At 40.1% G+C, this 26,709-nt stretch overlaps 1 protein-coding gene across 4 annotated transcripts in view; it reads left to right on the forward strand.

Moving 5' to 3' along the window:
- Positions 1–26,709, forward strand: part of Mast2 (microtubule associated serine/threonine kinase 2) — a 147,103-nt gene continuing 120,394 nt past the window's right edge. For all 4 annotated transcript variants that reach the window (XM_028787025.1, XM_028787033.1, XM_028787037.1 and 1 more), the window contains exons 1-2: positions 1–407; positions 23,401–23,548. In XM_028787025.1, coding sequence (XP_028642858.1) covers positions 228–407; positions 23,401–23,548 — 328 coding nt within the window. In that variant the 5' untranslated portion in view covers positions 1–227. The remainder of the gene's footprint in view (positions 408–23,400; positions 23,549–26,709) is intronic.

Here is a 26,709-nt window from a genome sequence, read left to right on the forward strand (position 1 = left end):
GGAGGGCGCGGCGGCGGCTATGCTGCCTCCGTGAGGCGCGCCGGGAGGGTCTCGGCGCCTCAGCCCACAGGAAGCGCGGGGACACGGCGGGCCGGGTGCGGGTGGCTTCGAGTGCCCGCCGGGCCATGTTGGCCGCGGACCGGGCTTGCCGCGGCAGCGCTGCGGCCCGGGGCAGAGCCAGGCCGGCGCAGTCGCGGTGCTAACGCCCGCGGGGCCCAGACGCGGAGATGAAGCGGAGCCGCTGCCGCGAGCGGCCGCAGCCGCCACCCGCCCGCCGGGAGGATGCGGCTCCGCGGGCGGCCGAGTTGCCCCAGCCGCAGTCTTTGCCCCCGCGCCGGCGAGCGCCGCCCGGGAGGCAGCTACTGGAGGAGCGGAGCGGGCCTATGGGGCACGACAGCAGGGAGCAGGTAAGACGGGCTGGGGTCCGCAAGCGAGGGTGGGCGCCGTGGGGGAGGGGGTCCTTGCGGGAGGGTCAGGCTGCGGTGGTGAGGGTGGGGACTGAGTCGGTTAGGAGGAGTGGGAGGTCTGAAGAGGCTGAGGAAAGGGGAGTGGAGAAATGAAGGGGGCCTGAGGTTGCAGTGGACGTGGGGTAGGGCAGGTCCGAGGAATGAATAAAATGGTCTGGGGGGGGGGTAGCCTGCGGCTCTGGATGGAGAGAATGGGTGCTGGAATGTGGGCAGGGTGAATGAGCAGCAAAGAGTAGGTTTACTAAATTGAGTTATCTAGAGGAATGAATAGTTTAAGGGAGAAATGCCAGTTTTTATAGTGTTGACTGTTTTATCCCCACAGTTATAAAAAACGGGTCATTCGTAAGCATTCTGATTTGGTGGCCACTATATTTTTATAGGCAAGTATTCAGAATCATTGACGTTCTCCTCAGTAACTATCTACCACTTTAAAACCACTATAAAAAAATACCTGCATTTGTGCAATCTCAGGGCTGGAGCTGTGGACAGAGAATCCGTAGATGAAGGCTCTGTCTGCCTTCTAGTTTACGCTTAAAGGGAAAAAGAGAGAAAATGTGAAAGTATTTGTGGGATTTCTGAATGTACAGGATATGTAATTTATTAGACAATAGTAGGTGTATTTATGAGTAGGGAATAAAGGTCGGCAATACTAGAAAGGATAAACTTGCCACTCACAGCTGTAGGAAGTTCAGTGAAACAAGATTGACAAGAATATTGTAAGATCCTTGATCTTGTTGGATTTTAGAATGTTCTGTAGTAATGAACTCCAAGGACTGCTAGCATTGATTTTGTACAGCTCTGCTTCAGACTACAGTTGAGACCCCATATTTGAGTCTTTGAAGTTCCAAGTCTCCTGTCTCTTGCTTCTCTTATAAAGTAAACGTCCCTAGGCATCATTGCTTTGAATTGCACTATGTTAGCCCATGGTTTAAAAATTTTCCCCTCTGCCTTTTGCGTCCTCATTTTTTATCCTCAGAGCCCTGTGTCTTTGCCATGGCTTCTAGACTGCTGACTTGTGTTACACCCTTCTAGTATCTGTTCAAATATACAATTTCAAGTACCTTTGAAATATATTTCCTCTTCTGACTTAGTTTACCTGGTGCAATTGACTTTATTTCATGCTCCAGGAAAGTGCTCAAGGCTATTTGATTCCTCTCTCATTTTCTTTTAAAATAAATTTTAATGATTTACTTTTAGTTTTTTATGTGCACTAGTGTTTTTCCTTCATGTTCTCTGTGTGAGGGTGTCAAATTACCTGGTAATGAGCTGCAGACAGTTGGAGCTCTCACATGGGTGCTAGGAATTGAATCCCAGTCCTCTGGAAGAGCAGCCAGAAGCTGAACCTTTCTCCAGCCCAACTCCCCTCTTTTAAAACAGATCGTTTTATTTTATTTTTTTGCACATATGAGTGTTTGCCTGCATGTATGTTAGTGCATCACATAGTTTGGAAACCAGAAGAAGGAGTCATATCTCTTGGAACTAGAGTTGCAGACAGTTGTGACTGCTGGTGTCTGCTGGGAACTAAACCCAAGTCCTTTGAAAAAGCAGCAAGTACTCTTAATTGTTGAGTCATTTCTCCAGCCAACCCCCTCTTTTTAAAAGATAATTTCTATATTCACACATCCTTAGCAGTCACAGAGAAAGAACCTGTTATCCGTTTCTCTGAGGCTACATCATTGGTACACATATCTTTTTTCTGTTTTTTTGTTTTTGTTTTTTAGTTTCTATGCAGCCCTGGCTGTCCTGGAACTCACTCTGTAGACCGGGCTGGCCTTGAACTCAGAAATCCACCTGCCTCTGCCTCCCAAGTGCTGGGATTAAAGGCATGTGCCACCACTGCCTGGCGAGTGTGTGTGCATTCCTAATATTATGGTTTGTCTTGTATACTTAATGCTTTCCCCAAACTGCCTTCAAGGTCTTGAGTAACTTTTTTGGCTTGCTTTTTAGGTTGAGATTTGACTTAGTTTAGTGCATATATCTAAGGTTCATTTAGCATGAATTTTTACAGACTAATATAACCATATGTCCATTATTCAGGTCAAGGTGGAAAACATTTCTAGTTCCAAAAATGTTCTCTTACTTTCTCCTACTTACTACCCTTCACCAAAGTTAACCACTAATCCCCCTAACACCATAGATTACTTTTTAGCTAAAACTCATATAAATAATATCATGAAGTTTGTACTTTGTTACTGAATTATTTCATTGAAATAATTTCTGAGCATTCTGCTGTGTTTTTTATAGAAATACTTTGCTTTTTTCTTGTTGTATAATTTTCCACAGTGTAGCCATACTAAACTTATTTTGCAACTTAAAATAAGGCGTGTCTACTTGTAAAAACATTGTGAAAGAGTTACAAAGAGAATTCTGTGTGGCTCAGTGAGCTTTTTTTTTTTTTTTGGTTTGTTTGTTTTTTGTTTTTTTGAGACAGAGTTTCTCTGTGTAGCCCTGGCTGTCCTGGAACTCACTCTGTAGACCAGCCTGGCCTGGAACTCAGAAATCTGCCTGCCTCTGCCTCCCAAGTGCTGGGATTAAAGGCGTGCGCCACCACTGTCCAGCTGGCCTAACCAGTCTTAGCTCACATCTTTCATCTAGGTTTGGGTTATGGTACTTGAAATTCAGGCTGAGCTTTTGATAGTTTTCCTTAGTTGTCTTCTTCTCAAGCTATGTGAACTATTTGCCATTGTTGACCATGTGTTCTCTTTCTGCTACCCCCACCCCCACCCGAGGTAATACTTATCCCACTAATGGTTCTTGGACTGTGTGTTTTTTTTCATTCCTGTTCTTAAAACATTCTTTGAAGATAATGTGCTTGGTCCTAACATTGGCTCTTTATTGTACTCTATTCTTTAGCAAGCTCATGCACGGCAGGTGCTAGTATGTAGAGCAAAGGTCTGTAGTCTTTCATTCATACATTGCATTATAGAATCTCCTGGTAGAGTCATTTGAGTCTTTAAGCCTGATTTTCCTTTTAGATCTATGCTGCTAACTTTGTGCTTAATGTTTCAAAACAAAACTCAGTGTTATCGGAGGGAGAGAAAGGGAAAGTGTTTGTGTGTGTATATATATGTGTGTGTGTGTGTGTATGTGTGTATGTGTGTGTATGTATATGTTTATGTAGAGTCAGAGGACACCTTTGGATATAATTCCTCAGATACCATCCACCTTGTTCTTTTTAAAAGATTTTCTTTCTTTTTTAGTTTTTTGAGACAGAGTTTCTCTGTGTAGGCCTAGCCTTGCTGTTCTGGAATTAGTTCTGTAGGTCAGGCTGGCCTTGTACTCAAAGAAATCTGTCTTTGCCTCCCAAGTGCTGAGATTAAAGGCATGCACCACCACTGCCCCAGCTTATTTTACTTTTTGTTTTTGTTTTTGTTTTGTTTTTCGAGACAGGGTTTCTCTGTGTGGCCCTGGCTGTTCTGAAACTAACTCTGTAGACCAGGTTGGTTTCAAACTCAGAAATCTGCCTGCCTCTGCCTCCCAAGTGCTGGGATTAAAGGCGTGTGCCACCACCGCCCGGCAGTTTATTTTACTTTTAAAAATGATATGTACCTTTGTGTTGCGTGTGGGTTATGTGTATAGGATTTCAGGTGTCCTTCAAGGTCAGAGAAGGTGTTGGATACCTCAGAACTGGCATTATAGTTAGTTGTAAACCACATAGTAAATGCTTCAAATTCAGTTCAGGCCATCAGGTAGAGCAGCAAGCATTTTTAACAGCTGAGTCATTTTCCCACCTCCCATTTGTATTTTGAGACAGGGTTTCTCACTGCACTAGTGCTCATTAAATATACAGTGCTGGCCAGTGAGCCCTGGAGATCTGTCTGGTTTTAAAACAAAAACAAAATAAGACCTCACTGTATGGCCCCTGGCTGCCCTAGAACTGACTAGAAGATCAGGTTGGATTCAAACATACAGAGATCTTCCAGCCTTCGCCTCCTAAGTGTTGGCTTTAAAGGTATATGCCATCATGGCTGGGTATTTTTTTTTTTTTGGTTTTTTCGAGACAGGGTTTCTCTGTATAGCCCGGGCTGTCCTGGAACTCACTCTGTAGACCAGGCTGGCCTCGAACTCAGAAATCCGCCTGCCTCTGCCTCCCGAGTGCTGGGATTAAAGGCGTGCGCCACCACCGCCCGGTGGCTGGGTATTTTTTAAACTTAAGAAAAATACTTTTTGTTTGATTGTTTGTTTGTTTATTTTAAGTGTTTTTTTTGTTTTGTTTTTTCGAGACAGGGTTTCTCTGTGTAGCCCTGGCTGTCCTGGAACTTACTCTGTAGACCAGGCTGGCCTCGAACTCAGAAATCCGCCTGCCTCTGCCTCCCAAGTGCTGGGATCAAAGGCGTGCGCCACCACCACCCAGCCTAATTTCTTTCTTTTAATTCTTCATTGACCACAACTACTAACAAACCATAACCAACTCCCCTGAATGATTAACAACCAGCATTGCCTTGGGGCTTTAGAATTTATGTTTGAAAAGTTCCCAGAACTCCAAATGTCACACAATAATTGCAGCTGGCAAAACCACACTTCTACTAGAGCACAAGGTAAATGTTCAGCTGCTCTGGATGGTCTGAAGCAACCCCATATCACTACACCTGGGATTAAAATGAAACCATGTTCTTATAATATTTCTGTGTTTTTTTAAAGAAACCAAAATTCCAGAATTCTCACTACACAAAGCTCTGTAGTAAGACCTATCTTTAAAAGAAAAAAAAAGTTACATTTGTTCTTGCAATTATTTTTTTATATTGGCATCACAATTTTTATTTTTCACTGGATGATTCTTGTCAACTTAACAGATATGGTATTTCCTTTATTAATGGTCTTAGCTAATTTGTCACATTCTGTCACATCCTCATCCTTCCCCCCTTTAAATAGTGTTGGATTGCTGCAATGAGAAAGTCAGACAATAATCTGTCTTCATTAAATTTCATATCACTTCTTCACCTTGTGATCAACTGGACTTGACAAGTTGACTATTATTATTATTACTATTATTATTGGTTGACTTCTGGTATCAGGATCTGTTGATTTGCATCCTGTCTCATTGGAAGTGCTTCTGGATGCTCAGTGTTTAATATAATTCTTTTATTTGCACTGTGTGATGTCATCAGGTTCTCCTGGCTTGACAATTTCCACATTGATTTCTCTGTTCTTGACTTTTTTCTTGACGTCAAGATTTTTTTCTAGTTTATGCTGCATTTCCATTTGAATAACTTATCGATCTTTTAAGCCTAACATGTACCCAAACTAAACCTTTTTTTTTTTAGAGGGTTTTTTCTTTTAGATTTATTTATTTTTAATGTGTGTGGGTGTTTTATTTGCCTACATGTATTTATGAGTGTCATATGCATGCCTGGTTCCCACAGAGGCCAGAAGAGGGCATTAGATCTGGAACTGGAGTTACAGACATTTGTATGCTACAATATGGGTTCTGAGAATCAAATCCTGGTCCTCTGCAAGAGCAGCCAGTGCTCTTAATCACTGAGCCATGTTTTTAGATTGCCCAAACTAAACTCTTGATGTTCACTTCCCGGTCTGTGTCTTTCCTAGACTTCCCATATTACTAAATAGCACCATCATTCATATTCATTAAGTTATTCAGACCAAGTCTGGAAGCTGTCACTGATTATGTGTGTCTGTGTGAATGTGTAAGTGTTCAGGTGCCTGTGGAGTTTGTCCTGTTGGGCACTGAACTCCATTCTTCTGGAAGGGCACCAAGAACTCTTTTTTTTTTTTTGGTTTTTCGAGACAGGGTTTCTCTGTGTAGCCCTGGCTGTCCTGGAACTCACTCTGTAGACCAGGCTGGCCTCAAACTCAGAAATCCACCTGCCTCTGCCTCCCAAGTGCTAGGATCAAAGGTGTGCGCCACCACTGCCTGGCCAACAAGAACTCTTAAGAGATGCTTCATAAATGTTGTTGATGCAAGATCTCACTATATAGGCCATGGAGTCATTAAATAACAGGATGATCTTAGTCTCAAATCTCTTTTTAAACTTAGCAAGTACTGATTTGATTTGTTCCTTTTAAGAACAAAAACCAAAAAACTTCTTTATTGTGTATCTGTGTGCCTTAGGTTTTTTGCTGTGAAGAGACATTGTCACCATGGCAACTCTTATAAAGGAAAATACTTAATTGGGGCTGGCTTATAAGTTCAAAGGGTTAGTCCATTATTGTCATGGGAAGCATAGAAGCATACAAGACAGATGTGGCGCTGTCAAGGAACCGAGAGTTCTACATAGGATCTGTAGGTATCATGGAGAGGGACATTGGGACTGGCTTGGGCTTCTGAAACCCCAAAGCCTACCCCCAGTGACATACAAAGCCACACTTCTCAATAGTGCTACTCCCTATAAGCCTATGGGGGCCAGTTTTCGTTCAAAGCATCTCTGTCTCTCTCTTCCTCTCCCCCCCCCCCCTCTGTGTGTGTGTGTGTGTATATGCTTGTATCTATGCATACAAGTGGAGGTCACAGGACAAGTTGAGAGAGTTGATTCTCTCCTGCTATGAGGATTCTAAAGATGGAACTCAATTACCTGGCTGTGCAACAAGTGGATAAGTGCCTTTACCCACTGAGCCAACCTGCTGGCCCTATGGATGTGTTCTGGTCTTAACCTTTCATTTTACATTCAGTCCCTCGTGTCTGTTAGGTACTACATTCAGATGGAGGAAACTGCCCTAATCGTTTCCACCATTTCTCTATACTGTAAGACTGGTGGTGGTGGTCCCCATGCCTTCAATCCCAGCACTTGGGAGAGAGAGGAAGGTAGATCTTTGTGAGTTTGAGGCCAGCCAAGGCTACACAGAGAAATCCTGCTGGGACTGGTGGGGATGGGGTGGGGGTGGGGGAAACTACAGAGTCTATAGTTTTACCCTAGTAGATCTTTGATGTAAGTTCCTATGAGTCTCCTAACTCATCTAGTTCTATTTTTAGTGGTCTTTCTCTCTCTTTTTTTTTTAAATTTATTTTATGTATATGAGTACACTGTAGCTATTCAGACACACCAGAAGAGGGCATCAGATCCCATTATAGATGGTTGGGAGCCACCATGTGGTTGCTGGGAATTGAACTCAGGACCTCTGGAAGAGCAGTCAGTGCCCTTAACCACTGAGCCATCTCACCAGCCCCTTAGTGGTCTCTTCCTTCCATGATATTTTGCACATAGAAAGTCATTCTGTAGAACCTTAGATACGAGCTTGTCACTTTACTAAAAAAAACTTTATAGTTGTTTCCATCATAATTTAGATCAAAGTCCAAAGTGCTGATGGCGTTGTCCTATAAGAATTTATGTAATCTGGCCCTTGGCCTCATTCCCTTATCTGGTTTACTAGTCACAATGGCTGCCTTGGTGGTCTCCCAAGTATAGTAAGCATTTCTGTCTACCTGAGAACAGTTTTAAAAATGATTGTTGCTTTAGGAATTTTTCACTTATAGTTTCTTTTTCTTTCTTTCTTGCTTTTTTTTTTTTTCTTCGAGACAGGGTTTCTCTTTATAGCCTGGGCTGTCCTGGAACTCACTCTGTAGACCAGGCTGGCCTCGAACTCAGAAATCTGCCTGCCTCTGCCTCCCAAGTGCTGGGATTAAAGGCGTGTGCCACCACCGCCCAGCTCACTTATAGTTTCTGTACTGGGAATTTTCTTTTCCAGATGAATGTGTCCAGATGGTTTTCTTACTTTGTTGGTGTCTGTTGAGATAATACTTATTAAAGAAACCTTTTTTGACTATCTGTTCCAAACTAACTCTCATGGTCACTCCCCTTTCTCTTTGTATACTTATCTTCTGTTGATAGTATGGTCACATTTTGGTATTTATTGGTTTTCTTCCACATTAGAACATTTGCTCCTTGAGGGTAGTAATCTGTGTCTCTTTTTCTGACTTCCAGATCTCTCTGCATTTTGAATTCTGTTTTCTTTACAAAACATAATAAATACTTCATGACTGACAGTACAGTGAATGAAATAAGAGTCGTGCTGAGCTGTTGGGACAGCTCAGTGGGTGTAGGTGGCAGTTGTGCAAGCCTGGTGACCAGAGTTAGATACCTGGAGCCAATGTAAAAAGTGTATCTGCAGTTCTAGCAGTTCAGTGAGCAAGATGGGTGGTGAAAATAGGAGAATCAACCAGAAGCTCATGGGCTATCTAGCTTGAAGTATGAAGCACAGCAGAAACAGCAAGAGAGACCATTCCTTTAAAAAAAAAAATAGGAGAGAACCAACTCTTGAAAGTTTTCTCTGACCTCTTCCAGTTTTCTTTATTAAGAACCTGTCTTAGAATGGGATATATCTCCATTGATTTGAGCATGTAATTAAGATCAAAGCCTTAGAGGCCCTTATTTCTAAATTCTGAGGTATGCTGTGACAACTATAGTATTTAGAGTGCTCATTGTGGGAGAAGTTGAGCTGTTTCAAAATCCTTTTTTTTAAAAATTTAATTATTTATTATATATGAATACACTGTAGCTGTCTTCAGACACACCAGAAGAGGGTATCAGATCTCATTACAGATGGTTGTGAGACACCATGTGGTTGCTGGGATTTGAACTCAGGACCTCTGGAAGTGCAGTCAGTGCTCTTAACCACTGAGCCATCTGTCCAGCCCTCAAAATCCTTTAATACTTAATTGAGTAAAGATTAATTCATTACATGGTATCTTTGCCTGTGTGTTTCACCAAAGCAGAGCTACTTTCTAGTATTGTTAGGCTTTCTGTTAGGTATTTAGGAGTGATTTACAAAGCAGAACATTTAGATATAGTTGGTAATAGTTTTTAAACTTATTTCAAAAGGATGTTATTAATGTGATTTTTATTCAGTTAACCCTGGGATATTTAGTTTCTGCCTTTGACCAGTAAAAGAAAGAGACATTGTTATTCTAGCTCGACTTTGGTCTTTATATTAGTTAGGGGACACTGGTTGCTGTAATAGATACATTCAGAATGACCTAGACTGATACACACTTTTCCATTTTCTATCTAGGTTCTTGCAAGGTCACCTAGATAGAGATGATGACAAAGTGGGTGATGGGCCAGCATAATCACTTTGACTTGTATTTTACTTCCAAAATTAGTTACAAGCCTATAGCTAACTGCTAGAAGGCTGAGGACATTATGTAGATGCTTAGGAAGGAACTCGTATTTTCTCAAGTTGTAGCTACTCTCTACTTTGGACCTCCAACCTCAGTGTAGTTTTTAGAATTTTAGTTTCCTTTTTTTTCCTTTCAGAGCCCACAGAATTTTGAGTCACCACCATTTTGGATTTAAGAAAAGGCCTTGTTCCCTAAGCCTGATAGAAAATCTGAAAAAACGCCTCCCCCCGCCCAAAAGATTAGTTAAGTTTTTCCCCCCCATATCTGTCACTAATTTTTAAGGATCTTTCTATATCTCTTCTGGGACAGAAGTAGCTACATAACTTGTTGGACCCAGAGTGAGCTAAAATGTGGGCTCTTTCTGTAAAGACTTTTAAAATTTCAAGGCCAGTACAGAGACACATAACCCATAAATGAAGGCCCCGTGCCATTGTGTAACTCCTAATCCACCTTTCTGCAGTAGGAGCCAGATTTAAAGTTTTTTTCCTCATTTGTCAAGTTGTTTTGAATCTCAAGTTCTGGCTAAGGAAGACTTCTTCTGAGTTGGAGTAGCTAATGAAAGATGACCATCCTAAGACCATCCATGTAGCTTACCCCCAGGTAAGGGAGCATAAGGCTTTCCCCCTGAGGATTCTATCATTTGTGTGTGTAAAATACATGACCAGCAGGCTGGTGCAGTGGTGATGGCTCAAAGCTCTGGCTAGAGCAAAAGGGTCAAAGGTAGCAGCAAGACAAGAGATGATGATGGGATAAACAATGACCTTTAGCCCATCAGCACTGATGTCATATATTTTCTACATGTTTACCTCGAGCATTTAAAGTTCCATGAAAGACATGGGTTGGGAAGAATACTTGAACATCTTGGATTGGTCTTCCCTCTATACTGCTGTTGAACCAGCATCTTTGTAGCAGTTCTTATGTTAATTAGGCTCCACCCATCAGAGCGGCAAATGCACCTCTTCTAATCTGAATGCTTAGTTGGGGTCCCATACTAAGACTCTTCACGTGACTCTTTGGGGAGTGACTATATCAGGCTGTTGTGCCCCGGGGTTGCTGGTAGATATTTGAAGAGTAACCCAGTCTTGTGTGTAGGCTTGTTTCAGAGGGTGATGTGTACCTAACTGGGATCTATCTGCTCACTGGAATGGCTTCATGTCTTCATAGGCCAGGCTTTGCTTGCTGGTTCTCCTGGCCTTGAGCCCTCTCCTCTAATGGCAGCTTTCTTCTCTACTTTCTCGTTCTTCCTCCTTGCCCTCTTGGTCTCTCCTCTCTCTTAAAAACTTCTTTCCTTTTGCTTTTGGTATGTTAGATCTTCGACTACCCTGCACTCAAGAGGCTTTGATTATAATCTGTTGTTAGATTGTGATAGTAACTATGCAGATGAATTAGCTTATGGGGGTGGGATGCAGCTCAGTGTGCATGGTGCTTGCCTAGCATATATGAAGCTTTGGGCTTAATCCACAGCACTGCAAAACAGATGTGATGCTGTATTATAGTCATTAGACTGAGACAGTATCAGAAGTTCAGTTGCCTTTAGCTGTATAGAGAGTTTGAGGCCAGCCTGAGCAGACATGAGGCCCCGTCTCAAAAAAAAAAAAAAAAAGTTTAATGATCCAATAAGTTATATAGTGCCCCTTAAGTTGGAATTTCATGTAATTTGTAATATTTTCATGTTGATAATATTTCATGGAGTATTTGCTTCTCTACTTTTTTCTACATAAAAAATGGGCCTGAAGAGATGAGTTAGCTGTTAAGAGTGCTGTCTGCTCTTCCAGAGGTCCTAAGTTCAATTCCCAGCAAGCACTTGGTGGCTCACAACCATCTGTAATGGGATCTGATGCCCTCTTCTCATGTATCTAAAGACAGCTACAGTGTATTCATATTTTAAAAAAAAATCTTAAAAAACATAAAAAAATACTTCTAGCTTCCTGGTTGGGTCTGGCAGATGGGTAGGATTTGGTTTGCCAGTCTTGGTCTATGTTACTCTATTAAAATCAGTTTGTTTAATCTGTAGTAGCACTTTGATTTATTCATTCATACTTTTTTCCTTTTTTTTTTGCTTTTTTTTGAGACCATCTATATAACCCTGATTAACTTAACCTAGAATTCTTTATATACATCAGACTTGCCTCTAACACACATAGATATCTGTCTGTCAAGTGCTGGGATTAAAGGGGTATGCCACCTTGTCTGGGTATATTGTGAATAAATGTCAATTTATTCCTTAGTTTATTTCCATAGTCTTTATAGCTCATCTATCTTTTTTTTTGCACATGTTCAAGAGTTTCTCTTCTTGGGTGCTATTTAATTTTCAAATTGTTTTTGATGTGATTATATCACATATGTGTGTGTTCATATTTATGTATATCTATCTATTTTGAGACAGTCCTGGCTGGCCTAGAATTGAATATGTAGGCCGATTGGCCTTGAGCTCACAGAGATCCACCTTTCTCTCTGGCCTCTGAGTACTGCAATCAAAGGTGTGAAATACTATACCTGGTTTTCAATTCGTATGTTGTTAGTAATGATTCCTTATGTCCTTGTCAGCTCTTACCAGGTTATTACTTTTTATTTATTTATTTCCTGGGTTTAAACAGCATTTTAGTGTTTTTAATTTAATTTAATTTAATTTTTATAATGTATGTATGTCTGTGTAGGGGTATGTGTGTATGAGTACAGGCACCCATGAAGAGGTGTTGGATCCCCCTGGAGCTGAAGTATGGGCAGTTGTAGACCATACAGCATTGGTGCTCAGAGTGAAACTTGAGTCCTCTGCACAAGCAGTAGAGATTCGTTTGTTTGTTTGTTTGTTTGTTTGTTTGTTTGTTTTTCTAGACAGGGTTTCTCTGTGTAGCCCTGGCTGTCCTGGAACTCACTCTGTAGACCAGGCTGGCCTCGAACTCAGAAATCCGCCTGCCTTTGCCTCCCAAGTGCTGGGATTAAAGGCGTGCGCCACCACTGCCCGGCGCAGTAGAGATTCTTTATCTGCTGCATCCCAGTGTTTTAAAAATCATTTTGCTGTTTTTTTTTTCTTTTTTTCTAATTGATTGCTTGCAATTCTTTATATCATTTAGATACAGTATGGAGAAAAAGCAGGCTTTGAAGTTAGATTTGGATTCTTTGTAGTGTAATAGGTTTGAATTTGAAATAAAAATGACTGTCTTAGGGCTGAAAAGATGGCTTAGTGGTTAAGAAGGATTGGAGAGATAGTACCATGGTTAAGAACCCTAGCTCCTCTTTCCCAGGAACTGGGTTCAATTCTCAGTACTTACATGGTGGATTATAACCACCTCTAACTTTTATTCTAGAGGATACAATGCTTTCCTTTGACATCTGGGGACACTAGGCATACATGTGGTACACATACATATATGCAGGCAAAACACTCAAGCACATAAAATAACAACAAATCTTAAAAGAGTGAATTAAAGATAAAAACAGTGGTCACCCTTAGCTGCTCCAAGGAGCCTAAGAGACTCACAGAGGCTTGGGTGGGGAGATGCAGCAGTAGAGGATGAACCTGCAGAGTGTTCAGTATCTCCAGAGTAAGTGAAAAAAGGTCTTAGGGGAAGATGTTTTCAAAGTGCCTCCCCTCCCCCAATGTATGGACAGGGGGACACACTGACTTACTACAGCTTCTATGATGAGATGTTTTTCTATGTTTTTGTTGTTGTTTGTGTGTATTTTTTATTTTGTGGAGGAGGTTGCAAGAGTGAAGGGCCGATATGAGGGGACGGGGAGATGAGTGGGACTAGGGTGCATGATATGAAACTCACAAAGAATTAATAAAAAGAAAAAAAAGTGGTTTCATGGAAATGGAGAAAAAGATGGCAGAGAGAAGCAGAACTAGAGACATAGCAGCAGCTGCATGGATGACTGGTATGGGTTGTAGGAACATGGATGGCTACTGGGGACAAAAGAGCATGTCATTGTAGAGTTGGTGGTCCTCAGCTGCTGAGACCTGCACCACCCCTGACCTCTGCTGGTACCACCTGGTTGCTTGCTTGCCTGCTGGTCCTGCTGGTCCTGCTGGGGTTTGATGAGTGAGGGCCCACAGCTTGGCTCACAGGATGCAAGCACAGTGGTCTTGCCCAGGGGGGCCACTGTGGTGGCTGATGCAGAGGGCAGGGAGGTGTGCAGTGACCTAGAGCTTTCACTAATCCTGCTCTCCTTCCCCCATAATGCATTGCCCAGTTGCAAGATCACCCTGATTTTGGGCAACAACAGGGTATCCAAGATGAATTTGAGCAATAGTCCAGAATTTAATGTTGCTTTAGAAACCTTGAATCAGACCAGTGACTCATTGCAATAGCATTTGCATGTAAAGCTGCTTGGGCAAAAAAATATAATGTGTGATATCCAGCAGTTTGTGGGGCCATTTCAATAAATGAATGTGTGATAGAGATGAGAAAATGGTGAAATGTTGGTTGGGGAGTGGCACAAGTACTTGTGGCAGAGAGAGGTGACAGGTATGGAAGGGTGACGAGTATGGAAGTGTAGTCAGTGAACCAAGGAGCATGTTGTGACCAAGTAGGGCAGAGTGGTGTATAGCAGTTTGGAGCTTGAACAGGTTCTGCCGCTGAACTCGCTGCCCATCCATACAATTGCCTTGGCTCTGGGTAACAGGGTATCTGAGATGAAGAATGAATTGTTTATTTTCTGGATTAAGCCTCCTCAAAAGATCTCCATGCTGATGTGCTTGGTCCATGCTGCTGCCTGGGATCATGTTGATGTTTGTGGTCAGTACTGCTGCCTGAGACCATGTTGATATATCTAATCAGGGCTCTCACAAAGACCATGTTGATGTCTGTTTTGAGTGCTGCCACCTGAGGTCATGTAGATATCTGTGATTCTGTGCTGCTACCTGAAGCCATGCTGATGTCTATGATCCATTATGGTTCATGCTACTACTGGAGACCATGTTGGAAGTCCATGACCTATGTTGCCACAGGCTGTATGGGCAAGGAAGCTTTTTTTTTGCAGTGATATTGACAGTTGCAGGCTTATGACTGAGAGATATTGGAGGCTTTTGTGACAACCCTTCTTTTCCCCTTAAACAGTCCAGACAGGAAGCTATTAAAGAAAGTCCATAAAAATTGTGATAAAGATGCTGAAGTGTAGCTCTCCACAGTTGGTGGATTCTAGAGGGGGTGGGGGTGGAGGTGGGAAAGGACTTATTTATCTTTAAGGGGCTGGCCACTGGGAGTTTGACCATGCTCTAGTGAGTATATGAACAACACAAATTGGCGTGTTTTGTTTTTTTTTTTTGTCAGAGAGGGCTCAACAGTAGGTGAATGGACCTTGGAGGATTGTAAAGCAAGTGTCATCAGGGTGCATTGTATGAAATTCCGAAAGTTTATAAAAATATTATGTTGTGAGAAAAAGAATGAATTCAACCACATAACTTTAAATGTAAAAAAGAAATTAAATCTCATAAGGCTTTGTCTGTTTTATTAATTCTTTCATATTACTTAATTTCTTAGATTGCATTTTCCTCTGTAAGTTTTTCTTGAGCTTTCTTATCCTATTTATGAATTTTTATAGTTCTGATTTATGTTTTATATCATAAACATTTAACATTTTTATTTTGGAGTATATTTGTTGTGTTGTGTTTGTGTGGTGTATGTACTGGTTAGTGTAGGTGTATTGTGAGGGCAGAGACAGATGTTAGCTGACCTTTATTTTTTGAGACTGGGTCATTCACTGAACCCTAAGCTTGATTTGACCCAGTATAGATGACCAATGGACCCCAGGGATCCACCTGTCTCTGTCCTGGTTCTTTCTTTCTTACCCAGCTAATGGTGGGGTTGCAATCTTGGAGCCTGGCTTTTTATTTGTTTGCTTTTTTTTTTTTTTTTTGGTTTTTTTGAGACAGGGTTTCTCTTTCTCTGTGTGTAGCCCTGGCTGTCCTGGAACTCACTCTGTAGACTAGGCTAGCCTCAAACTCTTGAACTCAGAGATCCGCCTGCCTCTGCTTCCCAAGTGCTGGGATTAAAGGCGTGCCCCACCACCGCCCGGCCTCTGTTTGCTTTTTTTGATACAGTGTTTGTTTCTCTGTGTTGCCTTGGCTGTCCTGGAACTTGCTTCATAGACCAGGCTGGCCTCGAACTCAGAAATGGACCTGTCTCTGCCTCCTGAGTGCTGGGAATAAAGGCATTCTACACCGTGCCCATCTGAAGCTTGGCTTTTTATATTGGTTTTGGGAATTGGAACTCTTTTCATCATGCTTGTGTAGCAGGCACTTTGCCAATTAAGCCTACTAGACTAGGTCTACTATCAACAGATTCTGTTAGTTATCTTTTTAAAGGATATTTTCATATCTATTGCTTCTGGGCTGACTTGTTTCTCTTCAAAATTTTGTAAGTGTACTACTTTTTCTGGACTCAATAGTTTTTTAATGAGAAATTTATCTTTCAGATGATTTCCCCGAGACTGAATTTCTCCCAACTCTTTCATACTTTTTTCTTTGTTTATGCTTTTTCAGAATTTTTATTATGTATTGTTATGTATTTCTTTGAGTTTATCTTGTTTGAAGTTTATTTACTTTCTTGGATTTGTAGATTCATGGGTCTTTGGACCCATTTGGAAAAAGTAACTGCTTATTTTAGTACCATGTCAGCTTGTCTTGTTGATTATGAAATGGATAATGTGGATGTTAGATCCTTTTTGTTATAATAATTCTATAGGTTCTTGAGTCTTTTATAGTTTTCAATCTTATTTCTCTTGATTGAGCATATTGAATGTTTTCTATTCTGTGTTCTAATTCAGTTTCTTTTCTTTTTTTTTTTTTTCAGTTCTAAAAGTCTCTATCCTTCATCCCCTATGGTCTCATATTGCTGTGGCTAAACAACCCATTCACAGCTGTTGCCTATGACTAACAGAAAACATAGATATTTACACTACAATTTGTAACAGCAACATTACAGTTGTAAAATTGCAACTAAAATAATTTTGTGGTTGAGGGTGACCACAACATGAAGAACATTAGGAAGGTTGAGGACCTTTGCACTATTTAGAGCAGGCTGGTCTAAAACTCATTCTCTGCGTCTGCCTCTTGCCTGCTGGGATTAAAGGCATATGCCACTACACTGGGTTCCTTTTGGCTTTTAGAAGATATTTTTAATTTCTTTGCTAAGGGCTTAACATTGTTTTTTACTTGTTTTAAGAATATCTGTAATTGCACATAGAAGTATTATTTTATCAAGTGTATTTAAAAGTTTATTTATTTATTAATTTTTTGAGACAGAATCTCACATTGTAGCCCTGGCAGGCTTGGAATACACTCTGTAGAATAGCCTAGTCTGAAACTCTCAGAGACCTGTCTGCTTCTGCTTCTGCTTCTGCTTCCTGAGTACTAGGATTAAAGGTTTATCACATTATGCTCTGCCTTAAGACATCTTTTCTTCCTGTGACCTTTTCTGTTCGTTTGTGGCCTGTTGATTAAAAGAATATATTTTTGAGGTTTTATTTGTTTTTATTTTATGTGTAGGGGTGTTTTACCTGCATGTATGTATGTGCACCGTGTATATACAGTGCCTACAGAAGGGCATTGGATCCTTCTGGAGTAGTTGTGTGTTGCCATGTGGGTGATAGATTTGAACCTAGGTCCTCTGGAAGATCAGCTAGAGCACTTAACCACTGCACCATCATTCTCTAGTCTCTTCCTGCCATTTTTGGAAAGGATAGGCTGGACTTTGTAGCTGAAGATAATATTGAACTTCTAATTCTCCTGCTTTTACTTGCCTAATACTAAAATTACAGGTGTATGCTACCACTACTTCCTATTTATGAATTGTTGGGGATAGAATGCAGGGATTTGTGTATACTGGACAAGCATTTATCAATTGAGCTATATCCTTTGTACCCTTTGTTGATCGATTGATTGATTGATTGAGAACTATTTGATTATTTTTCTTATTTCCTTTTGTATGTGATTTTTTTTAAGATATTGTCTTTCTGGTCACTATGGAGATTTTAGATATGACCTAAATTTATTTGTTCTTAGTTTTTACTGTGCTGGGGATCAAACCCATAATCTTAGGTATGCTAGGCAAATGTTCTACCACTGACCTACATCCTCCAACCCTTAAATTTCTGACAAAGTTGAGTTGTATCAGTTTAACTTTACTTGTATGCAAAATTTTTCTTTCTTTTTTCCTCTTCTTCCTCCTCTTCCTTCTTCTTTTTTTCATAGATGAAGTTTCTCTGTAACAGCCCTGGCTATCCTGGAGCTTGCTATACACCAGATTGGCCTCAATCTCAGATTCACCCGTCTCTGACTCCTGAATGCTAGAATTAAAGGTGTGCATCACCCCTGTGCAGTTACCTTTTATTTCTCTTTTTATTTTCTTCCTTTCTTTTTCTCTTCTTTCCTTCTTTTCTTTCTTTTTTCCTTTCCCCCTCCCTCTCTCCCTTCCTTCTTTTCCTCTCTCTCTCTCTCTCTCTCTCTCTCTCTCTCTCTCTCTCTCCTCTGTCTCTGTCTCTTTCTCTGTCTCTGTCTCTCTATTTTGGCTTTTTGGCTTTTTGAGATGGGGTTTCTCTGTGTAATAGCTCTGGCTATCCTGTAACTCTGGCCTGCTGGGGTTTAAGGAATATCTTACTATGCCTGGCTCCAAAACTTATTTTTATATAGCTCCTTTACCCATGTATGTAGTTTTTTCCATATTACATTTTTTTTTTTTAATTTGTTTTTTGAGACAGGGTTTCTCTGTGTAGCCCTGGCTGTCCTGGAACTCACTCTGTAGACCAGGCTATCCTCGAACTCTTGAACTCAGAAATCCGCCTGCCTCTGCCTCCCAAGTGCTGGGATTAAAGGCGTGCGCCACCACTGCCCGGCTTACATATTACATTTTTATACATTGTATATCCAGTAATATAAATTTTTAATCTTTGAGGTGCTTTTGCCCTTTAAATCATGTAGATTAAAAGAAGTTGTCTGGTGCCATAACTGTAGCTGTAAGTTCCTGTAGTTCCAGCTGAGGCTGAGGTAGGAAGACGACAGTAAGTTCGAGGTCAGTGTGGGCAGTATAAGAAACCCTGTATCATAAAATAAAACAAAGCCAAGGAGGGAGGTTGATTATAAACCAGAAATACAGAAATACTGGCATTCATTTTTGCCCATGTAAGTTGTCTTTATTGAGTTTTTTGTTTGTTTGTTCATTTGTTTGTTTTTAAAGGAGTGCCAAGTTTCTGTTTACTGTCTTTTATCATGAGGATCTAGGCGTGGTGGCAGCTCAGGCTTTTACCTAGCACTTGGGAGGCAGAGGCAGGTGGATCTCTGGGTTCAAAGGCCAGCCTGGTCTACAGAGCAAATTCCAGGACAGCTAAGGGTACACAGAGAAACCCAGTCTTAAAGAATAAAAAAAAAAAAAAAATAAAATAAAATAAAATGATTTTCGCATGAATAGCTTTAGCATTTCTTACAGGGTAAGTGCAGTGGCAGTGGACTCCTTCAGCTTTGGTTTACCTAAGAATGTCTTCATTTTTCCTTATTTTTAAGGAGAGTTTTTAAAAAAGATGTGCTCTCTTCTGTTGTGCATTGAATCTCATTACAGATGGTCGTGAGTCACCATTGGTTGCTGAGAGTTGAACTTAGGACCTCTGGAAGAGCAGTCAGTGCTCTTAACTGCTGAGCCATCTCAAGAATAGTTTTGATAGACTTAATTTCAAGTTAACATCTTATCTTTTAGTGGCTTAACATTTTAAAATATTTTAAAGTTAGTTACATTTATTGATATATTTGTGGGTATGTGTGTCAAGATCAGAAGACAGCTTGAGGGAACTGAATGAAATACATTCGAAGTACTTTATCAATATCATATCTTTTGTAAACCTGTTGTATGCTGAGTAAGCAATAACGACTTGATTTAAAAATGACCATTTTTAAAATCCCCTTTAGTCCTGGAATTGGCTAAGATAAGGACTATGTTATTTTTCTTTTTCTTTTCTTTTCTTTTCTTTTCTTTTTTTTGAGACAAAGTTTCTCTGTATAGCACTGGCTGCTCTGGAACTCACTCTGAAGATCAGGTTCTCAGACTCAGAGATCTGCCTACTCTGTGTCTCCTGGGTGTTGGGATTAATGATGGTGTGTGACACCACTGCTTAGTGCAAAGCTTTGGTTTTCTAAAGAGTCAGTAACAGGGGGGAAAAAGACACATCTAGAATAATTCCAATATACAATGTTTTAAAATATGTTTAATTTTATGTATGTGCATATGTATATATACATGTGAATGCAGGTATCTGTGAAAGCTAGAGACATTGGATCTCTTTGGAGCTAGGTACAGGCAGTTGCAAGTTATCTGATGTTGGTGCTGTGAACCAAATTTAGGTCCCCTGCAAAAACTGTATAACCAACTTCTGAGTCATCTCTCTAGCCCTGTCCTAGAACTTTTGCTGTAGACCAGGCTTGCCTTAAACTGAGATTCATCTGCCTGGGAGAGAGGGCTGTGCTGGGATCATTATGTCCTGCTTCAGCCCTGTTAAGTTTTAAAACAGTGTAAAAGCATAATGACCATAGATTGTTTTGCTTAGTAATTTTCGGGAAATTTGGTAGCAGATTAAATTTTGCCCTCATTGTTTTTAATTAATTATCTTTTATTTAAGGATCAGACATGGTGGGACAAACCTTTAATCTCAGCACTGGTAGGCAGAGACAGGCAGATCTCTGAATTCAAGGCTAGCCTGGACTATAGAGGGAGTTCTAGGACAGCCAGTGCTATAGAGAGAAAACCTGCCTCAAAAATAAATAAATGAATGAATGAATGAATGAATAAATGGGTATTTTGCCTCTCTGCATGTCTGTGCAGCATGGGTGTACCTGGTGCTCACAGAGGCCAGAGGAGGGCATCTGATGTCCTGGAATTGGAGCTACTGATGGTTGTATCTGTGGGTTGTATCAGTGACCATGTGGGTTCCTGGAATTTAACCCAGCTTCTCTGAAGAACAGCCAGTATTTTTACCTGCTGAGTCATCTAGACAAACACTTTATTTACTATTGACTTATCTTTCTAGTCTCTGCCCATGCTACTTTAGATTCACAAAGATGCATTTAAAAAAAACCCAAACTTCAGGTACATGAAAACAATGATTATGAAATATGTGACATGATTACATTAAATCAGTGTATTCAGTAAAAACAAAGTAGAAAGTTTTACTCTTTCTGAGATGTGAGAAAGGGCCAGTACAAGTGAGATAAAAACTGTATGTAGCTTGTTATACTGGTTTGAGTCTGTCCTGGTTATAGAGCTACTAAGAAAAAGATGCTTTTACACATGGAAATTTGTAATATCCTTTTTCTCCCTCAGGCCTTAACAGTCTTTGATACTCAGTTTTGTTCTGTGTGGAGACAAAGGAGGAAGAAGTAAGGTTAGAGAAAGGTAGATTGGAATAGGAGGTTAAGAAAAGTTAGATACCTGATAATTTATCTGTAGTTATAGCATAACCTTCACCTTCTTCTTCCTCTTCCTCTTCTTCCTCCTCCTCTTTTTGTTTTGTTTTTGTTTTGTCTGAAGACCAAGAAGGCCTTGAACTCAGAGACCTGCTTGCCTCTGCTCTCTGAGCGCTGGGAATAAAGCTGTGAACCACCATACCTGGCAAGATTTTTTTTTTAGGTATTTTTTTTTTAAAACATCTCTTAACCTAGATTGAGTTGTAAAAACACTTGGGGCTGGAGAGATGGAAATAGGGCTGGAGAGATAACTCAGTAGTTAAGAACACTGGCTTCTCTTCCAGAGACCTACATTCAATTCCCAGTAGCTCACAACTGTTTTGTAACTCCAGTTCCAGGGAATCTAGAACACTTACACATACATACATTCAGGAAAACACCAATGGACAGAATATAAAGATAAAAAAATAAACTAAACCAAATCAAACAAACCTCTTATATTAATGTTTTTATAAATTACCAATTTCATGATTTTTTAAAGATGCTTTTGAATTAAAGTAGATTGTCTATGCATGATAGCAAAATAGCAGCAGGAATAAAAACCCCACAAAACACACTTAGGATTATTTCTCACTGAAGGAAATCTACAACCAGATTATCTTTAGGAAGATTTATTTCTAATTTAAATATTTGCAATACAGTTATATATAGAACTAGCTGGAGTACCAACTGCTAAATTTTCTCAATAATTTCCTCTTCCTCTGTTTTATACTTAGCAAAATTGTTAGATTTTTCTATACTGACTCAAGATCTCTGTTTTGGATGATATTTATGTATTGCCTTTTTGAATAGATCTCTCATTTCTTGACCCTAGGGTTGCTCTCTACCACTGAACCATGGGCTTGTCCTGCACACTTCTAGTAATTTGAGGAGGCTCAAGACACCCTGTATGTGCATCTTTCTGGCAGAGCCAGAAAATTTCCTTCCATCCCTTGAACAGTGGGTTATGTTTTTGTTGATTTTTGGGGAGAGGCAATTATACCTTATGGAGGTGTTCCCTTGTTATTTTCACCCTGTTGGGATGAAGAGGAAAATGTCTCATTAGCATCTTTATGGTCAGGCATTCAAAATTTAAACTAAGAAACATTGTAGTAAGCAGAAGTCACAGGAAATACAAAATAAGATACTGGAACGGTAGCAGAAGACAAAGACTAGCAAATTAACAAATCAAAAATTCTGAAAGAAAATAGAAATGAACCAAATTCTTGGAAAACAAGACAACTGGAGTGATTTATTTTAAAACCAGATGCTGTGCTTGAGCTGGCTCAGAGGATAAAGGCATTTGTTGCCAAGCTTGATGGCCTGATTTTGATTCCTGGGGTTCACATGGTGGAAGACGAGAACTGACTCTTCCAAGTTTACCTATGGCCTCATGTTCATTGGTGTGACTGTGGGGGTTGCCATGTGAGTATTGGGAACTGAACCTGAGTCCTCTGCAAGAGCAGTAACTGTTCCTCACTGCTGAGGCATCACAGCATATTCCCAAACCTTCTGTCTTAATGTATTTGGGTTGTTATCACAAAATACCTTAAAAAACAGTTAGTTTATGCGTTTTTTAACAGTTCTCGAGGCTGAGATGTCTGAGCTCAAAGTGTAAGGACACTTATTGCTGTGTTCTCATGTGATAGAAGTGATGATGAGAGAGAGAGAAAGAGAGAGAATAAAAAGAGAAGTAAATTAAGTAAACAGTTAGAATTGCACTCATTATGAGTAAGTATATTATATCAAAATATCCTAAGTTGTCTTGTGGGCTAATTCTTTTATTTTTCCTTCGGCACTTCATGTTAACATTTCATGTCCTTCAATAGCATACTAAGCAGTATTGAAGAGACATGTTTCTGATCCAGGTATATTACTCTTGAGTGTTTACTCAGAAGACTTCAAGTTAAACTATCAGAAGTATTTGTATATCAGTGTTTGCTGCAGTATTTTTTGGGTCAGTAAGGGGTCTGCAAGTAAAGGTACTTGCTGTCAATCCACATAATGGAAAGAGAATGGATTCCTGAGAGTTATCTTCTGACCTCTACACTTGTACTGTGCATTTTCTTACCTCCTCCAGTATCTGAATAAATGTTTTTTTTAAAAGTTGGTACTTTAAATTGTTATTTTTATTTTATGTTATTGATATTTTGCTTGCATGTATGTCAAGTGTATACAGTTCCTGTGGAGACAAGAAGAGGGCGTGGACTCCTCTGGGACTGCAGTTAAGAGATGTTATGAGCTGCTGTCTGGATGCTGGAAATTGAATACTGGTTTTCTGGAATTGCAGCTAATATCCTTAACTGCTGAGCCATCCCTGTATATAGCTCTAATGACACTTCTTAATTGCAATGAATGTTGTATGGATGTTTAATATAAAGTTCATTAGAAAAGTTACTAAAGATTCATGTTTTGCTTCTTTTTCATTGAAGGATATGGTTACTGGACTTAGTCCCCTGCTCTTCAGGAAGCTTAGTAATCCTGACATATTTTCACCCACTGGAAAAGCTAAACTCCAGCGACAACTTAGTCAGGATGACTGTAAATTACGGAGAGGAAGCCTGGCCAGTTCTCTGTCAGGTAAATACCAGACTTGGTTTGTTAATGGAATGTGGGAAATGGGCACATTAGTATGTGGTACACAATGTGCTTAGCATGCGTAGAACCTGGGTCCAACCTCCAGAACCAAAAAGTGAGGATGGAGGTAATTGTGGGACTGTGTTGTTAATATGTAAAGATATATCAATTGATTTGTCATCTTGGTAGCCTCTTCTTTGATCTGTTCCCAAATACTAGCTACTTGAACAGCATAGATTGTTGTTAGCTAACTAGTACTCTTGGCTACTCCAGGATGATTTTTTGCTCCTTTTACAGCTTTGTAGATTTTCACATCCTTTCTCATCACTCTTACCTTCCCACCCCCTACCCATGATGGAAAAACCCAGGGTCTTGTATATGCTAGCCAAGTGCTCTGCTACTGTGCAAAATCCCATAATTATCTTCCTGCCTCCTGTAAAGAAAAGACAGTTATAAAATCCAATATACAAAGATATAAAAGAAGTTTTAGTCCAGGTTGAAAACAGTTAAGATACAGTAATTTAAATCAATCAATAGACTATGAAAAAAAAAAAGTATGGCCAATAGAGAATATGAGTAGAGGAAAAAAGTCTTGCTGTGCTGCCTCTCCCAGTAGTTAAATAGTTGTCATTTCTTTTCTTTCAGTTCCTTTTGGCTTTATCTTTTCACTGTTGTGCTGTCATTTTTATTTTGTGATTTCTGCTCTTATTTTTCATAGAACTCTGCTCATCTTTTAAGAACAGGATTATCTTCTGATTGTCCATGATAAATTGAACTTTAAAAAAAAACCCTACTGATTTGTGTAAATGTATGGGTGTATGGGTGTATACTGTGTATACTGTGTATACTGTGTATACTGTGTATACTGTGGTGTATGTGCATGTGGAAACCAGAGGACAATTTTTAGGAGTTGGTTCTTTCTATCACACTGATCTGGAGGATCACTGAAGTTATCAGGCTTGGTTACAAGTGCCTTTACCCTGTGAGCCATTTGAATGGTCCTGTAAATAGAGTTTTGAATTAAGGATTAAAAGGAAAAAACAAGCATTGTGATGGGGGGGGGCACACACCTTTAATCTCAGCCCTTGGGAGGTAGAAGCAGGCAGATCTTTGAGTTTGAGGCTAGTCTGGTCTACAGAGCAAGTTCCAAGACAGCCAGAGCCACACAGAGAAACTGGAAAAAACAAAAGTATACAGAGAAAGAAACAAAGAAATATAAAAAGAAAAACAAAACAAACTGGTGTTGAATAGAAGGTGTAGCAGTTAAGAGCACTTGTTCTTGCATATGACCTCTATTTGATTCCTAACAAGTTGCATCATGACCATCTCTATCTCCAGTTTGAGGGGGATCTGACTCTTCTGACTTTTGCAGGCATCAGGCATGCATATACACACACATTCAGGCAAAACATACATATAAAGTATATAAAATTTTAAAATATTTAAAAAAAAGAAGAAACCTGTAGGCGCTGGGGGGATAATTTAGTTGGTTAGGCCATGGGTAGTAGTATCACTTAGAATCCCAGTGCTGTGGAGGTTCCTGGGATTGACTGACCTGTCAGGCACACAGCCCAGGCTACTTGTCTCTGTCACACACAAAAACAGGTGGATAGTACCTGAGAAAGGACATGCAATGTTGTCCTCTGGTCTCCACATACATGTATACCTTCATACACACATGCATTTGTGCACACATACAGTTTTTAGCTCAGGCTGGCCTCAAACTCACAGATCCTCCCCTTCTGAATGCTAAGTTTAAAGGTATGAGCCTGGGCCTTTTTTTTTTTTTTTGGTTTTTCGAGACAGGGTTTCTCTGTAGCCCGGGCTGTCCTGGAACTCACTCTTTAGACCAGGCTGGCCTCGACCTCAGAAATCCACCTGCCTCTGCCTCCCAAGTGCTGGGATTAAAGGTGTGCGCCACCACCGCCCGGCAAGCCTGGGCCTTTTAATTTTATTTTTAAAGTTACGTAGTTAAATTCCCCACCCCAAGTTGGTGGAAGCAAGGGAATTAAATTCTTGTCCTTTGGAAGAGTGGTAAGTAGTCTTAGTCACTGAGAAATCTCTCTAGCCCCGTTTATTTTGTGTTAGGCTCTCTATTCAGTCTTGGCTAGCCTGGAACTAGCTATGTAGATCAGACAGTAGACTCCCCTCCTTTGTTCCTCAAGTGCTAGGATTAAAGGTGTTCACCACCACACTGAGCTTTTTTTCACTTTGGATTAAAAAATTTTATTTTATATGTATTTATGTTTGTGAATCATTGTGTGCTTGGTTCCCAAGGAGGTCAGAAGATGGGGGTTGGGTCCCCCAGAACTGAACTTACAGTTAGTTGTGAGCAAGTACCCTTAACTGTTGAGCTATCTCTAACTTTTTCTTTTAATTACCTAGCAACACTAGTTCCTATGCTATGTTTTGTAATGCTAAATCTGTTCTATTCTGTGTGGGAGTTTTAGTGTTTTAAATTGTGGAAATTAATTGTTTGACTATCTGTAGTTTTACTTAACTTGACTTCAGCCTTGTATCTTTTTTTTTTTTTAAATTACTTATTAACTTATTTTATGTTTAAGTGTTTTGACTGAGTGTCAGTGCATCAGAATTGGAACTGGATTACAAATGTTAGTCACCATGCGGGTTCTGGGAATCAACCATGCTCTGAACCACCTCTCCATTGCCTCAGCCTTGTATGTTGCCTTAGGTGTTTTAATTTCTTTTTTTTCTTTTCTTTTTGTTTTTTGAGAGAGGATCTTACTGAGTATCCTTGGCTAGCCTGGAACTTGCCATGTAGACAAGGATCACCTCCAAGTTCATGGAGATAGATGTGTCTGCATCTACCTTCCAAGTGTTGAATAAGGCTCGTGTCACCATGCCCAGCAGTTGTTTTCATTTGTCAGTTCTGCACCTATCTCAGATTTTGCTGGGAAAACGGATTTTTGCTTAACTTGATTTCAGGTAGCTTTCTTTAGTTTTATATAGCTTGTACCTTTCTTTTCCTGGTTTTGATAGTTATGTTCTACCTATCTGCTTTCAATCTGTCTGTCTTTCTGTCTATCCATCCTGTTGTTTAGTTTTTATATTTGTTTTTTCTTTTTAAATATATATATATTTATATTTGTATTATATTTATATTATATATGTATATATATGTATATATATATATATACATATAT

Source organism: Grammomys surdaster, unplaced genomic scaffold, assembly GCF_004785775.1.
Source record: "Grammomys surdaster isolate TR1022 unplaced genomic scaffold, NIH_TR_1.0 100, whole genome shotgun sequence".
Lineage (NCBI taxonomy): Eukaryota > Metazoa > Chordata > Mammalia > Rodentia > Muridae > Grammomys > Grammomys surdaster.